The 26,940-nt window shown below is 41.6% G+C and overlaps 2 protein-coding genes across 4 annotated transcripts in view; both read right to left on the bottom strand.

Annotated features, from left to right (window-relative positions):
• Window positions 1–221: 221 nt before the first annotated feature.
• On the bottom strand, window positions 222–17,611 carry ankrd46b (ankyrin repeat domain 46b). Its single transcript, XM_084543345.1, has 4 exons — window positions 17,504–17,611; window positions 14,773–15,115; window positions 2,807–2,965; window positions 222–1,448 (listed from the first exon to the last, which is right to left on the bottom strand). The coding sequence occupies exons 2-4, from the start codon at window positions 15,081–15,083 to the stop codon at window positions 1,232–1,234; spliced, it is 687 nt and encodes a 228-aa protein (XP_084399471.1). The 5' UTR covers window positions 15,084–15,115; window positions 17,504–17,611; the 3' UTR covers window positions 222–1,231.
• Window positions 17,612–18,474: 863 nt separating this feature from the next.
• Window positions 18,475–26,940, bottom strand: part of col4a6 (collagen, type IV, alpha 6) — a 114,119-nt gene continuing 105,653 nt past the window's right edge. For all 3 annotated transcript variants that reach the window (XM_084544849.1, XM_084544848.1, XM_084544847.1), the window contains 16 exons: window positions 26,673–26,854; window positions 26,537–26,600; window positions 26,342–26,416; window positions 25,900–26,007; window positions 25,694–25,801; window positions 25,535–25,606; window positions 25,263–25,382; window positions 25,069–25,185; window positions 24,821–24,982; window positions 24,619–24,717; window positions 24,284–24,433; window positions 23,635–23,751; window positions 23,250–23,441; window positions 22,993–23,164; window positions 22,778–22,892; window positions 18,475–21,156 (listed from right to left, as the gene is read on the bottom strand). In XM_084544849.1, the coding sequence (XP_084400975.1) occupies window positions 20,896–21,156; window positions 22,778–22,892; window positions 22,993–23,164; window positions 23,250–23,441; window positions 23,635–23,751; window positions 24,284–24,433; window positions 24,619–24,717; window positions 24,821–24,982; window positions 25,069–25,185; window positions 25,263–25,382; window positions 25,535–25,606; window positions 25,694–25,801; window positions 25,900–26,007; window positions 26,342–26,416; window positions 26,537–26,600; window positions 26,673–26,854 (2,114 nt within the window). In that variant the 3' untranslated portion in view covers window positions 18,475–20,895. The remainder of the gene's footprint in view (window positions 21,157–22,777; window positions 22,893–22,992; window positions 23,165–23,249; window positions 23,442–23,634; window positions 23,752–24,283; window positions 24,434–24,618; window positions 24,718–24,820; window positions 24,983–25,068; window positions 25,186–25,262; window positions 25,383–25,534; window positions 25,607–25,693; window positions 25,802–25,899; window positions 26,008–26,341; window positions 26,417–26,536; window positions 26,601–26,672; window positions 26,855–26,940) is intronic.

The following is a 26,940-nucleotide window of genomic DNA, read 5'->3' on the forward strand; positions in this document are numbered from 1 at the left end:
TCTGAAAGGCTGGACATGTGATTTGCAGAATTAGGAGGCGTTTGTGTCAGTCGGGGGGGTTTAGGGGGGGCTCATTCTCCCATTCTCCCACAGCTGTACAACTCACCTTTCTGCAATAGATAACTCCATGTTATTCATGTTAATATGTTAATGCACATTTTGCACCTTTTTAAACCTTTCTATATGTGTGTGTGTGTGTGTGTGTGTGTGTGTGTGTGTGTGTGTGTGTGTGTGTGTGTGTGTGTACAAATAGAATGGGTTAAAATGCAGGGAACAAATTCCATGTCCCAGTTTTTTCTTTCTTTTGCTTAATGATCTGTGTGCTGATGTGGACATGCGTATAAGTCAAGATTAAATAAAGATTTGATAAGAAACAGTCACATGCTTCTTGATTAACATTCCTAGTTACATACACATGATTTTATTCATTTTCTGCATTAAATTAGGACTTACTTCAAAGGTTTAATGTAATGTACATGGAAAATAAACAGCTCCAACAAAGGATAATAAGGTAACATGAATATACAACAAAAGTAATGACCATTAATCCGCTGCCACACAGCTTATACGCATTGTGTCTATATACGAGTTGATTTTAATGTAACAGAGCTGCATGCTTCAGGCAGGAATGTCTTAATAAGCTGATGTAAAACATGAAGCTTTCTCTCAAAAGGCACACAGTCAACGTGCTCTTCCACTCTGTGGACAGACGATACTTCAGCCAGCTTTCAGTTGTCACCACAAAAACTGGGTCCGGTCAGAATGAGACCATGCTTAAAGAGGACAAAGACAGGCAAGGGAGGCAAGGGAGCAGGAAAATGAATGCAGAACATATCTGATAAATAACGTCACTATAAGGAAAAGATACAAAACATCGGCAATATACAGCTTGTAATAGAGCATACAGTATGAATGAAAGGAAAAGGTGTCACACTGGGCAGAGTCACCGCATAAGACACAAAAACATTTTGAAAAGCAGCTGGATTTTAAAGGGGATATGTTACACAATGTTTGAACTAGATTTATATACTTGGTGCGAGTTGCTGAGCTTGGGTTTTCTTGTTATTTACCTCGACAACTTTATTTTTGTTGAGAATGTGAGTTTTGTTCTGTTAGATCGCAGCTAGTAACGATATCATTGAACGTTTCTGGATTTAGTCAACAACAACAAAAAGGATCTTTTTTTTTTGCAGAGCTTCACTTGTTAATTCTACAACCCCCTTTCCTTCCCTCAGTGCACCAGCTCTAGCTGGCTGGACGAGAAAGGCAAGACGCCGCTGACGTAGTAGGCAATGCCGAGAGATAGGAGCGCGATGACCACCAGCAGCAGTAGGACCCTCCAGAAGCCCAGGTCCTCCACAAACTCCTGCCATGTGGTCCTGAAGCTGGACAGGACGCCCTCGCTGCTCTGCAGGTTAGGGTTGAGTAAGGAGTGGCTCTCCATCGCGCTAGAACACATGGAGAAAATGTGTTTACTGTGACTTGGCTGCTCAGAGAAAGCAAGCTATTGTTTATCATCATTCAAGACCAGTTTAACTGAACCATCAGGCCAAAATCGCATCAAGTTACAGAATAAATGGATATCCCTTGTATTGTACACAGGAATTTGGCAGCCTTCCATGCAAAGTACTTTCCTGGTGTCTCTGTAAGGCAATAAAAAGAAATCAAGCCTTCACAGACATTTTATGGTGCAGGAATAATTGAAGAGAGAAGGCAACATGCAGGCCAGAGAAATGAGAACGATGTAACAGCTCGTGTGTACGATGTCTAAGAACCACAAGAAAAGGATTCAATCAAGTATAAGTGTGGAACGGATTTCAAAATATTGAGGAAGATGGGAAGTGTCCATTGTACAAAGAAACATGAAGCTGATGTCAGGACAGACAAATACTGTCTGGCAACATATGAAGCAATTCTTGAATGAATGTGTGAGTGCTTGTGTGAGCGAATGGGTAGATGTGTCTGTGACTGTAAAGCGCTATATAAAAACAAGGCCATTTACCATTACCAAGGCCAACCTGTCAACCAAAGACTTTATCAGTGCCAGCACTTGGAATGACTCATGAGAGATGCGGTGAGACGCTGCTGTAACTATGACACAGATACTTAGCCTAGACTAAAGCCTACACCGCAGCCTCATGTGCTTCTCTACAGAAGTGCAAAACCACATCTGTTGCGACACAGATCTCAACAGACTGTATCAACATCTGCACATATGATTGTAGAAGTATAAACCTAATTTGAGCATGGGCAAATTTAAAGTTCTTAAAGGCCAAGCAGCTGGAACTAAAGACCTTTTATGTTTCTTTGTTCTACATTTAGGCAGGATGCATTTGGGTGGTTGGGGTCAAGTTTAACTCAACGGATAAGGGGTGGACAGCAGACAAGAATTTGTCTGTTTGGCCCAGACGAGGAAGGAGTTTCAAAGTCATGCCTGCAGTATTGCTGCCCATTTGATATCCTGTATTCCTGTACTCTGATTCTGCTTTTAAGGGGAAGTTAGGGTTAGGGGGAGGGTTAGGGTTAGGATCACTGCCGGCTGTGAAGTCTCTCTCACTCACGGAAATTATGCACACTCATTAAGCAAATGATTTTCAAGTTTATTAACATACGGAGTTTGAAAATTAGATAGGATCTCAAGCGATGGCTGGGGATGCATTTGGAGATACATTTTAAAGTCCGGTGTGACTGCAGGTATTCAAAGATAGCCAGCTGCAATTGGACTGCTCACGGCGGATGTTAATGCAAGATCTGAACGAGGCCATTAAAAGCATGGCCAGCACTAATGCCTTCCAGCCCTGCTTACCTCTCATTATCAGCCATCTGCATGGTCTCCAGTTTGGAGTGGGGTCCCCTGTTGAATCCTTTAACCTCCTGCTCCTCCAGTCCCTCCAGCAGACGAATGGCGTCCTTGTTGACACCTCGTCTCTTCGCCAGCACCAGAGGGGTCGATCCGTTGTGGTTACTACAATGTGGGACATCCAACAGACACAGCTTTGTCAAACACATTTTAAAATACCTCACAACTTCTGAGCTGATTAGATGCCATCACGCAGACATTGCACAAGGTTTATACTGAACCATACGTATGTAATCTAACTATTGTAGACATACATAAATAATAATAAATACATGTGTTCATACTGGACAATGACACTGACTAGTAACTCTGTGAATGTCCTTGAGTGGCCCAGCCTAAGCCCAGACTTGAATCCGACTGAACATTTCTGGAGAGATCTGAAAATGGTTGGGCACTGATGCTTCCCGTCCCACCTGAAAGAGCTTGAGAGGGGTAGCAAAGAGGAATGGGCAACACTGCCCAAAGATAGGTGTGCCAAGCTTGTGGCATCATATTTAAAAAGACTTGAGGCTGTAATTGCTGCCAAAGGTGCATCAACAAAGTATTAAACAAAGGCTGTGAATACTTATGTACAAATGATTTCTTAGTTTTTTTTTATTTTTAATACATTTGCAAAAATTTCAAAAACTTTTTTTTCCCCGTGTTGTCATTATCGGGCGTCCAAAATGAATTTAATCCATTTTGGAATAAGGCTGTTACAAAACAAAATGTGGAAAAAGTGAAGCGCTGTGAATACTTCCTGGATGCACTGTAGCAAGAAGCATTCAGTTTTCCCCCGATGTTAAGTGGAGAACAATGCCATATTTAGACAGCCTTAATAGCAATGACAATCACCCTTCTGTGTTTAGTGGACACACATACTTCAGAAAGGGAGACGTGCGGTTTGTTCTGTAACAAAGCTGCTGCAGCTTGAATGACAAGCTGGTTTTGCATTTGTTTGCTGTTCTTTGCAGAAGATGCAGTGGTACATTAGGCAGCCCTTGATCGCAGGGAAGTTCTCCTTTGTTCAGCCTATTATTTTACATGCTATGACAATGCAAGAGCCAGACATTTGGCTGCTGCGAGCGGGATGCGGCAAATGAGGAGTTTCACAGACACAAATGTGGCCCAAAAAAACAAACAACTTTCTGCACTGCCTTCACATGCGTAGGCCCACAAGTGTTCGCATTCCTTTCCAGCGTCTGTTTTGTCTCTGTCATTCAGAAAAAAAACACCGCTTTTATAAATGATGGAAAATGGAAAAAGCACCATAAGAGATGTCTGTTCAGGCTTCCCAGTGATGGCGCCAAGGCAAAGGGTGTTACACAAAAGATGACGGAATTCATTGCCTTAGATCAGCGGTTCCCAAACTTTTTTGGCCACGTTCAACAAATATTGCAGCAACTTTAAATGACTGCGGAGCTAACACAACCCCGTCATCATAACACAGCGGTTATGGAAATAAAATTAGGACTCCCCATTTGAATTAAGTTGCAATAAAGTTACACACGACCCACAACATAAATAACAAAGAGCTTAGGCTCAGGAACAGATGAAAAAAAAAAAAAGAAAAAAGAATCCATCTGAGGATTTTCAAGAGTAGAAGAAGATAACTTCCTCTCCACCATTACAGTTCCTCATTTTCAGTTTTGGTCAAGAATTTCCATTTCAGTGCATCCCTATTCATTAGTAATGAGAGCATTTTAAAATATTCTGTCCTTGTAGCTTTTAACTAAAAAAAATAAAATAAAAAAAAATGTAAGTAAGAATTTACAAATTGAAGTATTGAATATGAGAACACGAGTGTGATTCAGTATTACTTATTCATGTGGCCATGTTGATGTATGAGGAAGTGTGTGTGGTTAAATTATGTATTTCCTTAATCAGCAGCGTCTTTATTTGCTTTTTTACCAGAGATTACGGTGCGTAAGGAAACTTCCGGGATGGAGTTGTAATCTGAGCGTAGTGCAGGTCTAACCAACGTCAGGTTGGAGATTAATAAATACCTTAACGTGTGTGCCAAAGACATAACTCACACACATAAACAGCACAGCAGTTTCTGAGCATTGGAAGAGATCCGTTACAAACAACAGCTGTTCAACTATGTTACACAGACCATGAAACTGAAATGGGATCTGAAGGCGCATTTGTTTTGTTTTATAACTTTTATTTATCAAATGCCAGACACAGTCATAGAGTATGGACAGGAATACAATTTCTTTTCTTGTCTTTTATAACAACAACAGACAGCTATACATGAACCTGAAAAAGATTTTCTTCCACAAATGCATGTTCACCCAACACCAGTCAACAGTAAGCCACATATGAAGCAAGATTTACTTTACGCCAAAGTGTGGGACAGTGGGCCTCCCCTAAGAGAACTCAAAAGCAGACGCAATCTAACTTTTCAACTGATTTTTTAAACACATCTTCACTCATTTTCCTTATTTTGCTCACCTCTATTTTAGTGGGAACAATGAGTCTGTGTCTTTGATGCGCACAGGCGGCTGATGCGGGGATGCGCTGTAGACAGGAATAAACGCAGATCATCCTCTACTTGCAGCCGTGACCGGTACTTGCTTTTAATTACTGTCAATGCGGAAAAGCCACACTCACACAGGTAAGTGGAGGTGAAGGGGATGAACACTTTTACAGCCTTTTTGGTGAGGTGGGGGAACTCAGTCTCCACAGACAGCCAGAAGTGTGCAAGTGACACTTGACTCATCTTTTGTTTCAAGTCCATATTAGAGTTCAGCTCGACAAGGGCCTCCTCCTCTTGCAGGGTCAGTCCATCACGGGGTGTCACTGGGAAAGAGAACGGATTTCTCACCCACTAAATTTGCCAAGGTCTCCTCTCCAAAATAGTCTCCAAACTGCTCACGCAACCCCTTCAAATGTGCAATGACCACCCGTTGTACACAGTCCAGTTGCAGTCCTGTCTTCTCCACAACATCCTCCAAGGTTGGGAACATTTCCACCGAGCCCCGTTCAACACGAGCGCACCAGAGGTCCAACTTTTCCCTGAATGCAGAGACTTGATCGTGTGTCAAAAGAAGACACGGCACTCTTTGCCTTGCAGAGAAGTGTTCAGCGGTCGAAGATATCAGACAGACATGCCGGCATTGCAACCCACTTTGCGTCCTCCATATGCATCACCAGTGGGGAGTCGATTTCGGCGAGGAAGAGGAGGACTTCCTCGCGCAGATCACACAAGCGTGTGAGAACCTTGCCACGCGACAGTGCCTCGGAGTGCAGGAGCAGCTGATGGAAGTGAGCCCCCATCTCATTGCAGAGAATAGAGAAGAGACGGGCATTCATGGCACGTGACTTGCAGTTTTTCTCGATTGCTAAGACGCATTTCTCGAAAGCAGCTCTCCTTTTCTCTAAACTGTGAACACAAAACCCAATTTTCTTTTGCCATCACAATGAAAATGTGTTGGCAAGTTGTGTCTAAACAGGTGAAAAGTTCTTATGGTTTTGCCAAAGGAGTGACTGATTCAATCAGTGGGTTCAGGCAACTGAGCATTTGGTTCAGACAATAGGGTTTAGTGTTTTAGCAATTGAGAAAAACTGTAATTAGGTTTACAATTTTTACTGCCTCATCCAGGGCATGTTTGGGCATCCTCTTGGTTGCCAAGGCCTGCCGATGGATAATACAGTGTGACAAAACAGCGGCGGGCACAACTGCTTGCACCTGTTTTACTAGACCGCTGTGGTGGCCTGTCATTTCATTGGTCAGTACATATTCCACAACAGCAGCTCCAGTCAATATGATTTTCCTGAATGAAGTCATTCAAAGCCTTAAAGATTTCTGCTGCTGTAGTGCGCGCCGGCAGAGGATGGCAAAACAGAAACTCCTCCTGGACACTGAGCTCTTTAATAAAGCGCACATACACCATTAGCTGTGCACAGTTAGCACCCAGAACCTGCTCCTTCACAGCAGCTGTCGGAAATGCAGCGCTGGATGGTGTTGTCAGACATCAGGATGGCATCCAGCTTGGCAGCAGCAGCTTCGCCCATCATTACCGAACACATATCTTTGGCAGCAGGGAGGAGCAATGTCTCACCAGTGTTGTGGGGTTTCCCCGCCTTCGCAATGCGTAACACTACGCGGTATGATGCCTCGGTTGCCTTGGTATTTACAGTAGCAAATGTCCAGATGGCTTTCTTCTTTGACCGCAATTCATTAAAGGTGCAGTAGGAAAGTCTTATAAAACTAACTTTCTGTCATATTTGCTGAAACTGACCCTATGTTCAAGTATAATTGCATGAAGCAGGTCATTTTTAAAAAAATTCGGCTCCTCTGGCCCCACCTAGAGCCTGTAGCGCGATTTGCAAGACATCCACCGCTCCACATTCAGATGCACCAATCAAGACCAGGGGTGTATCTAACAGAGTGTCAATCACTGCTCATGGACACGCATTTCATAGCGCCCTCCCCTCCCTCCACCACCACTTGGCCGCGGGCGTGTAGAAGGAGCCGGGATGTAATCCTCGTCTGAGGCCTGTGCCTCAGCTTCACTCTCAAACGTCTAACCACATCAACAGGTAGCGGTCATATGTCTACCACATAGCAAATTGATAAATCTAAACTGTGGAATAAAACGCCACAATGAATGCTTCTAACTGTTATTGATAGCAAACATCACCGATGTAGGCTACTTTCAGAAACATCCTAACCTTGGTTTTGTCCTAAAGTTGACTATTGCTAAATATTTTGACCTAAAGTATAACGACTGTATCGTTGTACTTTAGGTCAAATTACGCGCTCTATCGTGCACAGCTCTCCCTTGTGGGGGGAGGGGCTTGGGAGACCGTTTTGGGCTTTAGCGGAAAGTGGGGAGGGACTGAGAAGTTGTCGAAATTTTTTGGCTAAGTCCTGGATCTTTGCAATCCTGCCTACTGCACCTTTAAGTTTCCTATCAAAAAAACTGTTAAACTGTGGTACTTAGTTTCAATATGACGCCGGAGTTTACATGGTCACATACTGTCGTTAGCTAGCACCTCTTTGCAAATAACACACTGTGGCAGCGGAGCATCGTCAGGCCCAATGCATGAAAAACCAAACTTTAAATAATCAGGGTCATACTTCCTCCGTTTTCTGCTCGCCTCTGTGTCCACTCTCACTTTCACCTTAGGTACTAAAAATCGATCCATTTTGCCAACCAGATGATACACTTTTTTGTATTTTTTCCCGCGCCGCGCCTCCCCTGAAGTCACACTTTGAAAACTGCTGCTTTACGGCAATGAGCAGCAACTCTTTCACACAACCCTAACAAACCTTGTGCGAGATCCAAAAAACCCCCACAACCACTGTCCCTGGTCGGGACAAGAAATTAGTGTGTTACCTGAGCTGGGGGTCGAAGCACAGTGTTTTTACTAATAGTGAACTCAACTCTAAGGAAATGAACAATAATTTTTGACTGATTGTAGTAGTCTCAAGTGGCTGTTAAATGACTGTGATGACTGCAGTGGCAATCTTTTCACTCGAAGTGGACACTGGTGCGTCTCAGTTGAACATGAAATAGTTCAATCACTAAAAAAGCTAAGAAACCCGCTGGGCCGCCTAAAAACATGCTAGTAAGAAATGGGTGGTCCTTTGAGGACATGAGGGTGAACGTTTTACTCACCGGTGGTCTGATCTGAATTTAACATTCCTGAGCTAACAACTGCTTTCTGGTTGGGTTTGTAGTTAAGTGTCTCCAGAAGTCTCTTCAAATATAAATGTATAGGACATTATCTTGTCCGAATAACAAAGACTATTTGAAAAATAAGTTGTATTTCAGAGTTAGTTTCTTGATTAATCCGTCTATTTTATTTATTACATTTAAATTTAAATTGAATGAAAATCCTTTAGTCAGAGCACAGTTAGAACAGGGATTTTTTACTGAGATGAACACTCAGCTCAGTTAATACCTGGATGTGCAGTTTGACACCCTTGACATGGAAATCAGTGTCAAAACAGAGATAAATTACATCTAAAACTCCTATAAGAAACCATTTAGTTAGACCAGAAATTAAATATTCATGGCACTAAATAAACTAGATAGACAGGGTTAAGTCAGCTTGATGAGCTACAAGACAGCAGTGATCACTTGTGTGGACTGATCATTTTCATATCGCCTAAAAGCTGTGATCTCAAGTGGGTGCTAGGTAAATAGTAAACACATATGAGAGTCCATTAAACCACAACATGCTGCATCCTGAATGCTGCTTTCTCTGGATGAGCAGATGTTTCTCAAGATTTAATTTTATCTCAGCACAGCACCAGGAAACCGACTTTAGCTCTTTAAAAATGATATACTATCAAAGTCAAAATCTAAACTCTAAAGCTGCCAAACTCTGGTTGAGTTGACATAGAACGACCTTGGGGCATCTACAGTACAGGGTGAGTAGCCAGATAATTAAGCGCCAAATGAAAACACTGAAAAGTTCCATAAAACGCCATTCAAAAGTTATAAATAGAATTAAGAATAGTAGTGGTGACATAGCTGTGGAAATTAATCACAAAGTCAGTTTTATGCTATTGATATTTTTTCTCAGCAAGTTATATTTTTTTCTCTCCTGTGACCCTGCATAATCATCCCTGCTGCTGGCCTCTGGCCCACTTTCTCCTCCCTCACCCTGCTCTTTCTATTGTATAAACATTTAAAAAATATGTGCAAAAAAATAGTGAGCACATGTTCTGTGCAGAAATTAAGGAGGAGGGGGTTTATAACTAGCTAGCTTAGCTAACTAAATTGACATCTATTTGTCATCTTTTAGCCAAAGTCCTAGGCAATAATATACAATCTAGAATGTCTCTGTTTTAGTTAAACATTATCTACATGTAACAGCATTACTCAGCTTACACGGTTTGTTTGGAAAAAGCTGTCTAAAGTTTTTTGCCTCTTGGCTGGTTTGCTGAACATGTTTGAAGCACAACGTCCCTCTCTGCTGACACACGTCAGCAGCGTTTGTTTGCCACCTTAGCTCCGCGATACTCAGGATGCCTTTAGAGGCGGCTCGGAAAAACGCGTTTCAACATGTTAAAAATGAATTAAGTGGTTGTAATGGCTGTAAAAAGTGCGGGGGACGGAGGGCACAGATACAGGAAGTGTGAGGGACATGTCTCCCGTGTACCCCGCGTCCGCTACGCCCATGGCTACCATGCACTCCCTCTGAGTCACAGGAAAGGGTAAATGGAAAAAAAGCAGTGTTTATCTAGCGTCAAACTGATATCAGTCTGGTAACACAACACCATAGTAACCTATAAATAATGACAAATCCAACTTTCTTCCTTTGCTTTAGTGCAAAAAAGTACAAGTACATTATGATCTATCCTTTTACAAAACATTTTATAAACAATCTGTAATTTCTTAAGAAAAGAAAGTGCAATTTCATTGTTCTCTGCTGTTTAGTTCTGGATGCTGTGTTATGTCCACTGCTATTACTAAAACAGTGGACAAATCAGAAATAGGTAGATAGAACTTAAATAGATAAACAGAACTCATCCTGGACTGTGTTCTTTTAATAAATAATGATGTTACTGATCTAATTTAAATGAAGATATTCAACCTTCTTCATCATCGCACATCTATGCTTCTCCTCCGCTCTCTGTTTTACGATAGGCAGAGCTCCGCGCAGACTTACACACAAACAGACACGTGAACACATACCTATAGCTAGACAGAGAGCGGACAACATGTCGCATTGACCCTCTCTGCCTGAAAAACACATCTTAAGCGCACCGTAAGTGATTCTGGTGAGGCAGCAGGGGAGAGAATAGCGGAAGGTTATAATAATGCACTGGCCCGCTCTGCAGACCAGCCAGTCTTCGTTCTCGGGGACTTCAGTTCTTGCAATCTGTCTGACCACGTGCATACGCTTCAGCAATATGTTGATTGTCCCACACGCCTAAAACGGACGCCTGATCGTTGCTATGGCAACATCCCTGATGCGTATAAAGCGGTGTGCAGACCGCCTCTCGGAAAATCTGACCACAACGTAGTCCACCTTTTGCCTAAATATAAGGCCGTGGTCAAAAGAGTGAAACCAGTCACCAAGCAAATACAGGTGTGGTCCAATGACAGTAAAGAACAACTGAGAGACTGTTTTGATGAAACAGCTTGGGACATCATTGAGTCCTGTCAGGATGGGGACGAACTCACAGACACCATAACATCATATATTAAGTTTTGCGAGGACCATGTGTCCGAAACAAAGACTGTAAAGATATTCCCAAGTAATAAATCCTGAGTCTCTAAACAACTGAAAACCTGCCTCAATGAGAAGAAAGCTGCTTTCTGTTCTGGCAACATGGAATTAAAGCAGGAAAAAATCAGTACGTTTACATGGTCTTTAGTATCCCGATTTTGAGGCTTATCCCGGCTTTGAGCATATTCGGGATATGGTGTTTACATGGAACACAGAGAAACCCGGTTATTCATATCCCCGTATACATGATAAATAACAGTATCCCGTTTTCCGATCGCTGCATCCTATCTGCGCATGCGTGTTTTACGTCTTTTTCAATGTTTTCCAACGCGACCTAACTTGTTCAACGGAGCGAGGTGGAAAACCAGCGTCACGTAGCTTTTCCGCAACAGATTTGAATACATCAGTATGTCGGTGTTTTCTGTATCTAAACACGTCGTTATGTTTAGTTCTTTCATTACTTTAAGGGAAAATTCTGTCTCTTCGTCGCTCCAAAAGTGAGACGTTCTCGTTGCCGCCATGTTGTTTGTATATCTAGTGCGTCACTTGGCGTCACTCGCGCATGCGCAGACAGTGGGCAGCCGTCAGAAATCGGGATAAGGTGTATACATGCTTCAGTATCCCGGCTTCTATCGGAGTACTCCAGGTAGCAAAGCCGGGTTTCTTGAAATCGGGAAATGAGCATATCCCGATTTCTGAATTCGGGATATGGTGTTTACATGGACAAACACAAAAACGGGATACTTCAATATCCCGATCAAATTCGGGATACTAAAGACCATGTAAACGTGGTCAATGAGACAGTTGAGAGGGAATATACTTATGGCTAAAATGGAATACAGGAAGAAAATAGAGTGCAAATTCTTCAACGGTAACTTAAAGCCTGGGAGGGTCTAAACACCTTAATGGACAAAACCAGTAAAAGAGGAGATCATTCTGTGAATAACAGTCAAGGTTCTGTTGATGAACTGAATCGGTTCTTCTATAGATTTGATACTGAGGATGGCAAGCCTGAATGTGACAGGATCTGTAAAAACATCTCTCTAAGTTGAAACCAAATAAGGCCACAGGCCCAGATGGCCTGAAAGCTCATCTTCTTAAAGACTGTGCTCACCAACTAAAAGGAGTTTTGTCAAGGCTGTTCAATTCCCTCCTAGTCACAGGGGTGCTCAAATCCTGGAAAGTCTCCGTAATAAGGCCTATTCCGAAAAAAGCCAGGTGCAAGCAAGCCTGAAGATTTTCGACCAATTTCAGTGCAGCTTTTAACTCTATGAAGGTGCATATCTTTCTGAAAAGGCTTGTCGATCTAAATGTTGATAAGGGCCTGATTCTCTGGATCAGAGACTTTCTCTCCTGCCGCCCTCAAAGGGTGTGTGTTAATGATACTCTTTCAGGAGAGGCTGTCATAAACCCTAGGCTGTAGTGTTCTTTCACCTGTGCTTTTCTCTCTATTTACAAATGAATTTGCACTTAATGATCATAACTCCAAGCTGATTAAATATGCCAATGACATGGCCTTAGTTGGCTTGTTACTGAGAACGGACTCTTCTGGTGAGACATCCTATTTTGCTCACATTAAGGCTTTTGAAGCATGGTGCATAGACAGCAAGCTGGAAATCAATGTTTCAAAAACAAAGGAGTTGGTTATCTGCACGAAAAAAGATATGACAGTAGTGCCGGTTTCACTTGATGGACAACTTGTTGAAACTGTGGAAACTTTTAAATACCTTGGCACAGTTCTGGACTGCCAGATAAGACACAGACTTTATTTTTAAGAAATGTTCCCAGCGGTTTCACCTTCTTAGAAGACTGAGTTGTCTATTGTCAGTCATACTGTTATACTGCACACACACAGAGTGTCCAAACATTTCCTCTCTCTGCTTGGTTGGGACACTTAAGCAGTAAGTTAACAAACTAAACAGGATTACGGCAATGGCAAGCAAGATTGTGGGAAAACCCAAAAAGTCTCTGACCCACATCTATACTGAGAGGACGGGGAGGAAAGCTAAGCGAATCCTGGCAGATAGCTCCCACCCTCTTTTTAATCAGTTCGAACTTTTGAAACCTGGGAGGCGCTATAGAGCCCCCCTGCAGGGGCATTCTTAACACAACCAAGTGACCAATCCACATGTAGTGACTTGAACTGCCATCCACTGTCTTACTGTATTTATTATTATGTCAATGTAATGCTGTGTGTCTGTATTTGTCAACTTTTGGTTTTTAGTACTGTATGTCTTCTGTGTAGGTGAGCCGAAAACAAATTTCCACCTCGGTGGACAATAAAGTTCTATCCTATTCTATTCTATTCTATTCTGTTCTTCCAGAAGCAGAGAAAGATCCACTGTAGCAACAAAAGAGGCACACTTTGTGGATAAAACCATTGCAAATAGATGTAAATAGTTGTAACTGTCTCTGTAATTTGTACAAAAAAAGAAAGATATTGTACTCGTTGGAGAGAAAAATATTGTAAAAGAGTGTTCTAACGTGTTGTTATTAAATATGATTCCTCTCTGTAAGTAACTGTTCTGTTGAAAAAAGAAAAAAAATTGTCAAAAAAAGAAAGTTATTGTAAAAGCTTCTGTTAACAGTTGGAGATAAAGGAGATAAATATTGTGAAAGAGTGTATTGTTGTCTCTGTATTGTTACTAAACATGATTCCTGTTTGTTAATTGTCAACCTTCAACTGTGCTGGCAGGCATGTAACTAAATCACAGTTAACTTCAATCACTACACTGAATCAAGTTTAGCTGTGATTTAACAATCCACCCTGTGCCACTAAAGTGGAGATAACATCAGAGGTGGAACATCACTGTAAATAAAAAACAAGAAAAATCATGGAGGCATCACAAGCCATCAAAATGATACTTGGATACAAACACACATGGGGCAAACATGCTCAGAAAGAATTCATTCCAACCAGAGACAAACCATCACGTCAAGTATTTACAATTATCAAAGGGTTACTCCACCCCTCTCAACATGCTCAAGGCTGTAACTGCAAAAATCCGAAGTATATAAATAGATGACTCAATAAATAAATGAACATGCCATTAAATCCTCCATGTCCATGACATTAGAAATAAATGCTGTTGGGCCTGTGTACTAAGGGCACTAAATATTGCGGTTTGGCTATCATGAATAATGAATAATTATCAAAATTAATGATTTATTATTAAATAACTGGATCTAAATTACTAGATCACCTCGGGGCACCACCCTTCTGAGAGCAGTTTCTTCAGTAATGATATGTCAAATACGTATATCCAATATCCACTTCCTGTTGACACAATCATGTCACACATGACTCACACTTTAGCTCTGGGCTGCCCTCAACAGTCAGACCTCAGAGACTGTTATAATAAATATAATAAATATTTCCTGTGTAGGTATTTCCATTTCAAGTTCAGAAAGAGACTTACAGAAAAGGACAGAGCTTGAACTAAAACAGAGAGTGAGCTCATCAAAGGAGGGTTGGCGGTTCATTCCCCAAATGTGCTACACGCCCAAGTGTTCTTGAGCAAGACACTGAATACCCCAGTTGCTCTCCAGCTGCGTGGCACTGGTGTGTGAATGTGTGTGTGCTTGTGTGAGTGAATGGGTAGATGTTTCTGTGACTGTAAAGCACTTTGAGTTTCAAGAGATAAAAACAAGAACATTTACCAAATACTGAAGTTTAACAATAAGAGATTTAGTGCATTCAGGTGATTTTGATGACATCCCTTGCAACTTTCTCTTACCAGATATCGATCTTCAGCCCGTTGGACACCAGGAACTGTATAGTATCCACATGGCCGCACAGATGCAGAGCTGTATTTCCCTGATAATCCGTTGCCAACAGGTCGGCCCCAAACTTGTGCAGCAGGCGGCATATGTCCACGTTCCCTCGGGCGGCGGCTAGGTGGAGGCCCGTGCGGCCCCGGTTGTCGCGGATGTTGGGATCGCATCCCGTCTCGAGGAGCCTCTTAGCGAAGGGCAGGTCTCCGTCGATGCAGGACTGCAGCAGAGGCACGCTGGTCTGCGACGAGTCGTTGATGAAGACATAGGACATGTCCGAGTGGGTGTCAGAAAATTCCAGCGTACCTGTGTTGATGAAGAGGAGGACAGGGAGATGAAAGCTAATGACATCAATATCGTCTGTCTGTGCCTGAGCTCAGTAAAGTTCATCAAACGACTCACTGACATAAAACTATCTCACAGGACTGGGTCCGACTGTTATAACGTGCATTATAACCATGAGAAGTGGGAGAGGAGAGTAGGACTCTAAACAATATTATCAGTGTTGTCAACACTGAGCACCCTCTCCATCACAGACAGACAATGTAGCACCTTCTCTCTAACAGGCTCAGACAAATTCACTGTCTCAAGGAAAATTAAGTCAGACTGACCAAATGATTCCACAGCCAGAAGGTAGAGCTAAAGACACTGCTCACAATAAAACAACTGGGAAAAAAAAAATTGTGGTTATTGACTTAACCAAATTGCAAGACAGCATTTTTTATATGCTCTCTTTTCATCCGTGTTAAATGCCTGCATTTCTTAGTGTTTATGCCCCACCTCATACAGCTGGTGTAAACAGGTGGTGACGCTAACTCTCCCCTCAGGTGCCATAGCAGAAATGACTTCATTAAAAGAGTGCCAGTCAGACCCTGAACACTGAATCAGTGATGGAAATATGATTATATTTCTGTTAGACCTGGGTATAACTACTGATTCCTTAAACTGATTTGATTCTATTTCAGATCCTGATTCAGTCTGATTCAGACAATATCAATCTATTTTGAGACATTTTAGTGATATTTCAGATATTGCAGCCTTTCCAGTGATGACGTGGCAGCAATGCAATTTTGTAAAAACTAAACACCTACAAAATAAAAAAAAAAAACATCAACACTTTTGGGTCTCTGCTCTGTAACTGAATCAGCAATAAGTCTTAAGTGGTGGTTTAATGAAACAGTGACTGACTACTCATCACATTTACGATCGACACGCGAAGCAGAAAATTAAGTCAGACTGACCAAATGATTCCACAGCCAGAGAGTAGAGCTCTGGAAATGTAATAATATATCTGTTAAGGCAGGGTATAACAGCTGATTTCTTGAAATGATTCGAGTCCATTTCAGGTCCTGTTTCAATTTGAATTTGATTTAAATAATATCAATTCATTTTGAGATATTTCAGTTTCAAAACTATTTTACTTAATTATTAAAAAGATTTTCATAAAACTAATGTTGGTTTTGGAGATTTGCAGGATTTAAACAATGTTTTCAGTTTTTTCATTGCAAATATTTAAAAACACAGAAGCAAGGTTTTTGTGAAACAATATTGGATCTTTAAAATTATGAAGCATTACTGGGGCTCCACTGTGATGTTCGGTGTTACTTTCCACAGTAATTTTCCAAAAGGTGCAGAATGGGTTTGAAGTCAAGGCACTGTGCTGGGCAGTGCTCTGAACAAACTGGGAAAACTATTTCAGAAGATGGAAGCGGAAAAGCTGTCCCAAAAAAAGACTAATATCACTGCATGTTTCAGTATGACGTGTTCTTCCACTAAAGACCAAGCTCCACTGATGACAGAGCTGAAACTATTACTCAGCTAAGCAATTAATAAAATGAATCACAAGCTATTATTTCGCTGTAATAACATCCACTTAGCTTTCCCTTGTTTCCTTCTCCAGTATGACAGTATCTGATGTCTTTGTGTGTGACACTACAGATGCAGAGCCAAGTCTGTGGATGGGCCTCATCTTGAAGGACAATGTTTGGGAGGATTTTTGCTTCTTTGGGCATCTTAGGCAATGGCAGCTTTCATGGAAGCATATGCTATGCACACCTCTCAGATACAGTGTTGACATTTATTTCTACAAATTCTAATAAAACTCGAAAGGATTTCTCTTATTAACAAATTATTTGGGCCTCCGACACAAAGCATTGCAGTATCATTTTGCTATCATTATTTCGGGTTTACATGTAAATTAATAAGAACCACATGCTTTAAATTTAATTTAACTATGTTATGTATCAGCTACTAGTAATTAGCTAATTAATAGATAGCTAATGGCTTTATATGACACCAAACATTGCAGATATCTGTGTAAATTGTGCAGGAAACATGTTATTTTTCATCAATTTAGTACAACGGCGCATAGCCATTTTATTGGACAGTAACACACTAAAAGTGTAGCTAACGTTAACAGCTATCCAACTGTAAGTGGCTCCTGAATGCTAACGGTTTTCCTATGTAAATACCATATCATAGAACGACTTCCCAGAACGTGCCTGACTAAAACGTTAGCTAGCTGTTTATATTATGACGGCAGAGAAGCTAGCGGAGCTAATGCTAGCTCGAAAGCTAACGTTAAGTCCTTGGTCAAATCCGACCAATATGTAACTCAGCGACATTAGAAACACACGCACACATAAGCATGGTGTAAATTTCGACTCATCATTAGCTGTCAGTTATGCTACGCACCTGTTTATATGTTCCAAACTAGCAGGAAAAATATACGTCGCTTTCCTCTGAGCTAACGTTTATGGCTGTGTTGTTGTTGTTAATTTCTTCTGTTACAGAGATGAAACTGGTAGTACGGCGTTTGTCGCCATCTACCGTCACGGAGCGTCTTTTATTATTTATTCAAATATTCAATCCTACATTTTAGCTTAAAAAATGTTTATAGCTAATCGTTTATATTAACATATTATTACTATTAACTTGACAATATATCTGTATATATGAAAATATGATACATAAAGTATAGTAGTTTTTGTACATATGTCTGTAGTCAAAAGCAGTGTAGATATGTTTTGTTCATTATCTAAAAATGATAATGTGTCCCCCCAGGTTTCCTTCTGTTAAAAGGGAGTTTTTCCCTCTGCACGTTTAAGGCCAAAAGGGTCTTGAGACAACAGAGAAGGATTTAATTGAAAATTGAATTTCAGCTCCGGCAATACATGGAGTTTTGTTAATGAAATATTTCCTTTACGTCTTTTTATTCTTAAAAAAAAAAACCTTGTCACAATAGTGAGCCATAAAAGCCAGAAGTATAGACGAGAGAGAATACTGTCAAACAAATGAAACAGCTTATTCTGCTTCAATATTCTGCTTGTGTGTTTGTTTATGCAGTAAAATGAGCCAATATTACATATCTGTGAGGTGCAAAAGTAAGTGCACCTCTTGCTAGTTAATTTCAAGGCAAATTCAAGTCCATCTGTTCAGAAGTATTTCCAATCAATGTAATGAGATGCAGGTGTTCTCCAGTGCCCCTTTTTGTTTAAAACTTTGTCACAGTCTGCTGAGTTTTTGAGTCATTTTTAGGTAGAATAGTAAAAAAATTCAGTGGCACTGTATATTTATTGCTTGATTCTTGATTGGTATGTATGATCCATTTCCTTCCATCTGATATGTGCTAACAGGCAACAAGAAAAGAATGACCCATGCCTCAGTAAGTTTTCAAACTTTATTTCAAAATGTGTGAGCACAGAAATACACATTACGGTAACAGACAACTTTAACCATTCTTAATTGTTACGCTCCTCTTTGAGGAAGACTGCATTTCTTTTCTGTCACTCCAGGCACTTACAGCATGTCGTTTCATTTGGCTCTGAACATGAGGTGAAGTCCAAACAGACAATAAAAATCTGTTAACTCATCAGTGGTGAATATATTTTTCATATAAAAACATCCTAAAGGCATATTCTTTTTCTCCATAAAATTTATTGTACACATTGTTATCTTCCCATTCCCTCCCAACTCAGAAAATATAAACCAGGGGATAGTATGTAAAATAATTACAATCTAGATTACAAAAAACAGATACAAAAAAAAAAAATGGAAAGGAAAATAAAAATAAAACGGGACAATTATTAATAAAGGCAGGGCTACCAGCAGAGAGACGTGCTAAACGCAGCAGTCATAGTGGTTACAGGTCATGCAGTAGTTTTCACTGTCCAAGGATCGAAGTTCAAAACAAACTTAATGTAAAAAAAAATGATCAATTTGGTCATATTTATCAAGCTAGAAGATGCGCTCTCGTCCGAGGACAGTGAAAAGACACAGGCTGAAAAAAAAAACAAAAAAAACAATAAGGCGCTAATCTTCGCTCTAACATATTTTGCTGGGAAATACAGTAAGCACTATGTACAGCAATAATTAACAATCTATCAGTGTATGGTTTGTTTTAGGGTGAATTATGCATTTTTTTGTTAAGAAAAAGTATGATTTAAGAATACTAGTTTGGTCATCATGAAATTCTGCGACAGTGGAAATAGAGAAATGTGCCCTCTGTTTACTGTTCTAACCCATATGAGTTCACATCAGTGCAATATCAGTCATTTATTATTATTCATAGCTGTTACAGAGATTCTATTTGAGGAAAAGTGCTGGTTTGGTTTTCTGAGATGCAGATTCATTAAGAACGTGAGGGAACTGTAGCACCAAGGAGTTACTTCGTGAAATGTGACACGTATGAAACATGGAGGACCGATAAGGTAGTTGCGCATGTTTGTGAGTAGAAGATATTGTTGCCGAACTTTTACCAAGTTTGTTTGTTGACTTTTTGTTCAGGTATGTTATCAGGACTAATCCAAAAACTGCTAATACTTGGACGCCACAGTGACTCAGATCTTTTAGTCACCGTCTTTCTGTCTTGATTGTTAAAGGTTTCACCGATGCAGGCACAGGATCAGATTTCAAATACTGACTTTTTAACAAGGGGATAAGAGGACTTGTCGGGTTTATGTGACGACGCTGCATCCAAGTGTGTTCTTCAGTTCTAAATGACTGGCAAGGTATTAAGGCGTACATTAGGAACATCTGTGGGTGGTGCACACAATTAGAGTCTGCTAACGGCCAAGGGATGCTTTTTGTTTTTGTTTGAAAGGTTTGAAAGAGGTGTAAAAGAAGCCATATATGTAAATTGGAAAACCCATCTCTGAGCAGGGAATGTGGCAGCCTCTTACAACACAATCTTGACATCTGTCCACAAAGACAGACCCTAGTCATGTGAGTTTCAGGCTGGCACCATCCACATCTGTACCTTAATAAAAATCGAAACTCCCCGTCAGTCATTTAGAACTGAAGAGGCCACTTATAACATCTTCAAAAAAAGTCCACATGCCTTGTTTTAGCTTTATTTTGGGATATACCTGGATGATTGAGAATCTTCACGTACACATTAGATCATGGATGTTGCTGTTTTAAATGCACCAAAACAATGCAATGTATACATGATGCATTTTCACCTCTAGAGAGTCTCACATCTTAATCGTTCGGTCAACTATTCATGTAAAACATGCAAAATCGCCAGTGTGTGTTTAATGTAACACCATGACATAAAAACATCAGAACAAGAAGCCATTTCCCTAAAAGTGGTAGTTTGAACCAGGAGTCTGCTGCAGTTAAACCAGTTCAGAGGGCACGTGTAAACCACCGCTGTGTCTGAATGGACTCATCGAAAGCAGGGCACGGAAGCAGGGCACGGAAGCAGCGCGATGCTTTCCAAACCACTCTCCGAGGTAGCCGAGAATGATTCCTCTTGCCAAAAGCGGTAACGAGAAAACAGGCACAAAATAAACACAAACCATAAACAATAGCACCAGTTGTCAGTGATAATTGAGAGAAGAGCGAGCACACTGGAGCCCTTCTCTTTCCATTTCCTACCTCTTCTTTTTTCATTTTATTTTATAAGCCATTTGTTCCTAAAGGGGATAAAAGACTCTGCATCAGTGAAGCAGGAGAGGGGCTCATTTTCAGTCACGTGTTCTTGCGTTTCACCTCATCCTCCAACATCATCTCTTTCTTTATTGAAGTATTAGTGTATCACCTCCCGATGTTGATCCACCTGATCCACCGCCATCCTCCACCTACTACAAGAGCTTGCTGCAGACTTGGCAGCGGCTGACTCTGGAGCGCTCCTGGCCTCCCTTCAGGGTCTCCTGCGACGGCGAGTAGACAAACTCCTGGTTGGGATCCACGGTAGTCAACCAGAAGCTGTACTCATTGGCGAAGAAGTGGCAGGTGCCCTTGGCCCCGTTACACTCGATGAACGGGGTTGCGCGGAAGTCCTCCAGACAGGAGCCCGGAGACACGAGAGACTGACCGCCACCCTCAGCGCCAGCTGCTGTGTGCTGTGGTGCAGAGGAAGAATAGTTTCAGAGTTTCATCACCAACCTTCTCAATTTGTTTCTTTAAGGCTACTCCTGCTGGTGGATATGATTTACCTTCAAATGAGGGCTTCTGTTGTGAAACTGCACCAATAAACACCAGAATTAGTTGCGTTCAGTGTACAGTCTAATTTTAGTTCCTTTAAACGGCTCACTTTTAGTTTTATTAGAGTGTTGAAAGCTAAGAATGTATATTTGACTGCTGTGCACCTAAATACAAGTTATAAACACTGATCAGCCAAAACATTATGATATCGTGTAGATCTCCCTTGAGTCCTAAGAGTGTCTGGCAACAGAATGTTGTTAGTGGAAGCCTTTGGGTCCTATGGGCTGAGGGGAGGGGCCTCTGTGGATCATCCCACATATACTCAATCAGTTTGGGATCTAGTGAATTTGGAGGCCAGGTCAACACCTTGTGCTGTTCTTCATGTTTTTTTAGTTGTTCCTAAAGTGTTTTTGTGTGTGTGTCTGTGTCAGGCTGCATCCTGCTGGGGATGGCTGCTGCCATCAAGGAGTGTCATTGCTATGGGGTGGGGGTGCCTGATCTGGTCTAGGTGGGTGCTACATGTCTAAGTAACATCCACATGAATGGTCCAAACGTTTCCCAGCAGAACACTGAACTGTCACAAGATGGTCAATGTTATTCAGTTCTCCTGTCAGCGGTTGTAATGATTTGGCAGATCAGTATATATACATGTATACTAAGTGTGTTGTGTGCTGCTTTTTAATGCTTATATGTCAATTTTCCTGCCTTAAATATAATTTACACTCAATGTGACGGTATATCCAAAAAAGGTCAAAAAAAGGTTTTGTGGATAAGTGGCATAACGTCTTTACAGTCAATGTGAAGTTGTGTTTTGGTGCAACATTTTGAAAAATGCTAAATAAAACAATTGGAGCCCAGACTTTAGACTACTTGTTTAGTATAAAAATTTTATTGATAAGAAAATGGCCACAGAAGTTATTGTCCAACCCTGGCGGTTGTGAAACCCTTAATATGAGAGTTTATTCATCTTTAACTGGTCAATAATCTCATGGATTTTTGTCTGAGGATGACTTACTTTTAATACAGTTGTATATTTTTTCTTATTTTGAGGGATTTGTAAAAGGTTCCTGCTGCTACTTTATGACATTCTTTGGCTTCTCTCTCTCTTTGGGTTTTGGACTAATTTTGGACTAAAGGGTGTGACCCTAATTTTTGCTGGCGACTACTCCTTGTGGCGACTAGTTGGACCACTGTCTGCGGCTTTACACGCAATGCCGCGTGTTGAATTACAAGCAGAACAGGTACGACTGAGACTTTTGATTGGCTGATGAACTTAGTGATCCAGAGGACCAAAAGAGAAACAGAAATAACAAAAGTAAAGAATAAGGTCAAGCACACATGCTTGCCACTGCTAATTGTAGCTCTTCCTGTTTCTACTTTTGGATGACTAATGCAGCCTGCTATGATAAGATAGGATCAAATTACAGTCAGCCTTCGTAACCTTCTTCTGGGAAACCATTTTAAGTGTTTTCTAAATTTAAATGATGATTTGAAGCAAATTATACGTTTGTTAATTTGGAGCAGTAGCTTATGAATTACCATGAGGAAGGAGTATCCTATCCAGAGACTCCTCCAGCCGGGGGGGCAGGTGGGGATGGTCAAGTCCTGACTGTGGACCGCCACAGCCATAGATGGCGCTTCGCACACTGAACACCTGAATTGTTCATATGTTTAGTTAATTAATCATTCAATTAGTTAATTAATCAAATATCTTAATTTATGATAGAAGCAGTATTAAGTGGGTGCATTTTTACCTGCTTATATAAGGTTGAATCTGCTCTTCAGCCACGGGCATCATGGGTATGGGCGCTGTTGTGGAGAGCCAGTATGATTTGTCGTTGCGGCTGGCGTAGTAGCAGACCTCGTTCGGGGAGCAATAGAGGAAGGGGATGGTGTTGAACCTGGGGAGGCACGATCCTGGCTGGCCTGGAAAGACAGAGAGGATATAAACCATTAATGCATCAAACGTAACAGCTATCACATCTAAACGAGAAAATGAGTGTTTCCGTACCGAGGTCTTGGTTGTGTGCTTTCTCCTGTCCTTCCACGAACAGCAGACTGTACCCGTCCCACAGTTTGGCCATGCCCTGGGGACACATGGGAACCTGGGAGTTCTGGCTGTGCTTCACCAGAGTGTAGCCGATGCTTTGACCGCGGCCGACACTACCGGGGGGGCCGGGACGGCCGACGCCACCAGGGGCACCTGAAGAGGACGATATATGATGAGAAGTTAGAACTGCTGTTAGTAGAGGAATGAGGGATCTATAAGATAAACGAGCGTCTATTATTGCTGTTATTTTCAGGTTCTAGCAGTATTAGTAGCAGAAAATAAAAAACACAAATCTTTTTTAAAGCATAATGATTAATTATTAATGTGTAACTATGTGACTACTGACCTTGTTCTCCAGTGGGTCCAGGGAAACCAGGAGGTCCACCATCACCGACAGGTCCAGGCAAACCAGGAGATCCGGTCCTGCCAAGTTTACCCACGGGACCAGGACGACCCTTAGAACCTGCAGCAGGAGAATATATTTAACACAAGTGTGACCAAAAGGTTCACCATTTATTTTCATGTTTTCCCTTTTTATGTGTTTCTTCTCTTGGTGCTATACCAGATTAACTGCACTTATTTAATAATGACCTTCATAAATAATCATGTAGGGGTATATATAACATATGTATGTTAATATGTTAAAGTCAGTAATGTTTACTTGCTTTCATAAATGTCTTTCATATATAAAGCTAAAGACTTAGCTTAGCATAAAGCCTGAAAGCAAAAGGGAAAACAGGTTGTCAGCGAATACATGCCTGTCCAGTTTCTAATTCTACCTTTAAATACCTTTAAAGCTATCAAAGTAACTTCCTTTAGCTTTCCCTTCAACAGTGACAGGCATGATTTATCTTTTTCTGGATATACCATGAACTGGATGACTGAGGACCTTCACAGACATATCAATCTTCTCATTTAACCTGTGGATTTTTTTTAAAGGAACACATATCCATTTAAGTAGGATACATATATTACTTAGGTTTTGTTCTACTCACCAGGTTGTCCAGACGAGCCAGGCTGACCGGGCTCTCCAGGGAAACCACTGCCTCCGCTTTCACCGGGAAAGCCTGCTTCTCCGAAGAATCTGTAGTCACTCGGTGGAACGGGTGGTGTGATTCCAGGAGGACCCTTACGACCAGGAGGTCCTGGTGGCAGTGAGGGATGAGGAAGGAAAATACAGAATGAAGGTGGAAGCCGGGAAAATAGGAAAAGAGTGGTTTAAGAAACGGCAAGAGTGAAAGAAGCAAGAGAGAAACGTATAAGTATATTAATTTAATTCACACATGAGGATGCACTTTCTGGTCCATCACAATTGATAAAATTCTTCTACCTCTTGATCCCTTGGGTCCTTCGCTTCCGAAGTAACCAGGGTCACCGGGGTAACCCTTCAGCCCAGGTCCTCCACTGAAACCTGTATCACCTCTTTCTCCTAAAAATAAAATGTTTTACTTCAGTACATGTTTGTGAAAAAAAAAACAATCAAACCTATCTGTCTTTTTGGCTGATGTCAAATTCTTTGAGCTACACTTCACCTTTGAAACCAGGACTGCCGGGAACTCCGGGGCCTCCAGGGATTCCTGATTCTCCCTTCCTGCCGGGCGAGCCCGGGAAACCTGGGAGTCCAGAGTCACCTCTGTCTCCTTGGGCTGTGCCTGGACCGGGTGGCCCTGGAGGACCTGGAGGACCTTGAAAACCTGGATGAGAGAGGAGACGAGACCATTCTGAGACATAAGGGAGAGGAAAGGAAAAAGACCACACTGAATTGAGGAAATATATTTACCATATTCTCCATCCAGTCCAGGAAGGCCAGGGTCTCCCAAAGGTCCAGGAATATTTGATCCCACAGTTGGGCCAGGAGGTCCCGGCAGACCAGGGAATCCACTGAGTCCCTGACCACCTGATACAAAAAACAGTCCAGGGTTCATTATTTATTTATCTTATGAAGGTTTTTAATTTCCTTGAAGTCCAGCTCACCTGAGTCTCCTCTCTCTCCCTTTGGACCTGGTAATCCTGGAGCTCCGGGGTAGGAGACACCTCTCTCGCCCTTTGACCCTGGAATACCAGGCTCACCAGGGCGACCTCCTACATTCACACCTGCAATCAAACACAAAAAAACACATTCAACATATGTTCACCTTCCAAGACTTTTGAGTGATTCATGAGTGAATGAATAAACTGACTGACAAAGCCATGAGAGGCTTTGTCATTTGAGGCATTAAAGGTAGTTTGTGGAACGAGGTCCTTGCCTGGTGTTCCAGGGAGACCTTTGGCTCCAGAAAGGCCATTGAGTCCATCCAAACCAGGCGATCCAGACAAACCTGGTAAAACAAAATATTGTGATTGTGTAGATTGAGTCATCAGAAAACATAAAGTGAAAGTGCATTACATATTTTTTTTCTTCTAACCTTTGGCTCCAGGACCTCCGGGACCCCCAGGGAAGCCAGGCGACCCATCTTGTCCTCTTCTACCTGGGAATCCAGCCTGACCCTTTGGCCCGGGGAAACCAGGAGAACCTGAGAAGGAGACAAAATAAATGTCAGTATGTGTAAGGCTTGACATACTCTTAAAGGAAAAGTTTATCATGTTCATCTGTATGTATTAGGTCTGTCACCCATTATTCCAGGCCGCCCTGGTTCACCAGGGCCTCCCTTTGCTCCAGGGAAACCAGGACTTCCAGGAAAGCCGTTGTCCCCAGGGGCGCCATCATTTCCACGGCCGCCTGAATAAAGACAATTTGTTATTTAACACATCCTTCTGAAATATAGCTGATGATGGAAAAGTGATGGACATCAAAACATCAATTAGATTTTCTTTGCTGAACCATTTTACTATTAAAAAGGCGATGAAATGCGGTATTATGCTTGTAATATGGTAAGTGATTGATTCATTATCTAAAATATGAGTAAGACTGAAAAGGTGCAGGATGTTGTTCCTAGTTATGTTTCTTTAAAATGCTGACAAATAAACTTCGAAGTAGTTAAAAAAACAACAACTTTTTAATAATATATTTTTTTAAATTAGTATTTGCGATAACAAAGCATGGTGAGTCTTACCTGGGAAGCCTGGTTGTCCTGGCTGGCCTTTAGCTCCTGGTGCTCCAGGATAGCCATAGGATTCTCCAGGTTGTCCTGACCAAAAAAAGTGGATGTATGTTGTTATTAAATAATTCTTCACCAGATAAATAATTACATATTCGGTAAAGAATCGATTTGTCAAGGGATGTTTTATGGTGTGATATTAGCACTCACCTTTTCCACCAGGGCGACCAGACTCTCCAGGGTTGCCAGGGAAACCAAGTGCACCATCATCACCCTGAATGAGTTGTCAGAACTTTTAATATTTGAACTTGCTGCGTGTGTTTGGTGTCCATGTGTGTTTTCTTACCCGTGGTCCCGACATGCCCGGGAATCCCACGATTCCAGATTCTCCCTTCGGTCCTGGGTAGCCCGGAAGGCCAGGCTGCCCTGGATATCCAGGCTGTCCCGGCTGTCCTTTACTTTGCTCGGCAAAACCGGGAAGTCCAGGCAGACCCTGACGACCAGGCAGACCTGGCAGACCCTTGTCACCTGTGATATCGGAGGGACATTACCTTATTTAAGGAATTTTAATGCTACTTGACACATTTAACTGATATACAGTTAAAGTTAAGTAT

Source organism: Chelon labrosus, assembly GCF_963514085.1.
Source record: "Chelon labrosus genome assembly, chromosome: 1".
In the NCBI taxonomy this organism is placed as follows: Eukaryota; Metazoa; Chordata; class Actinopteri; order Mugiliformes; family Mugilidae; genus Chelon; species Chelon labrosus.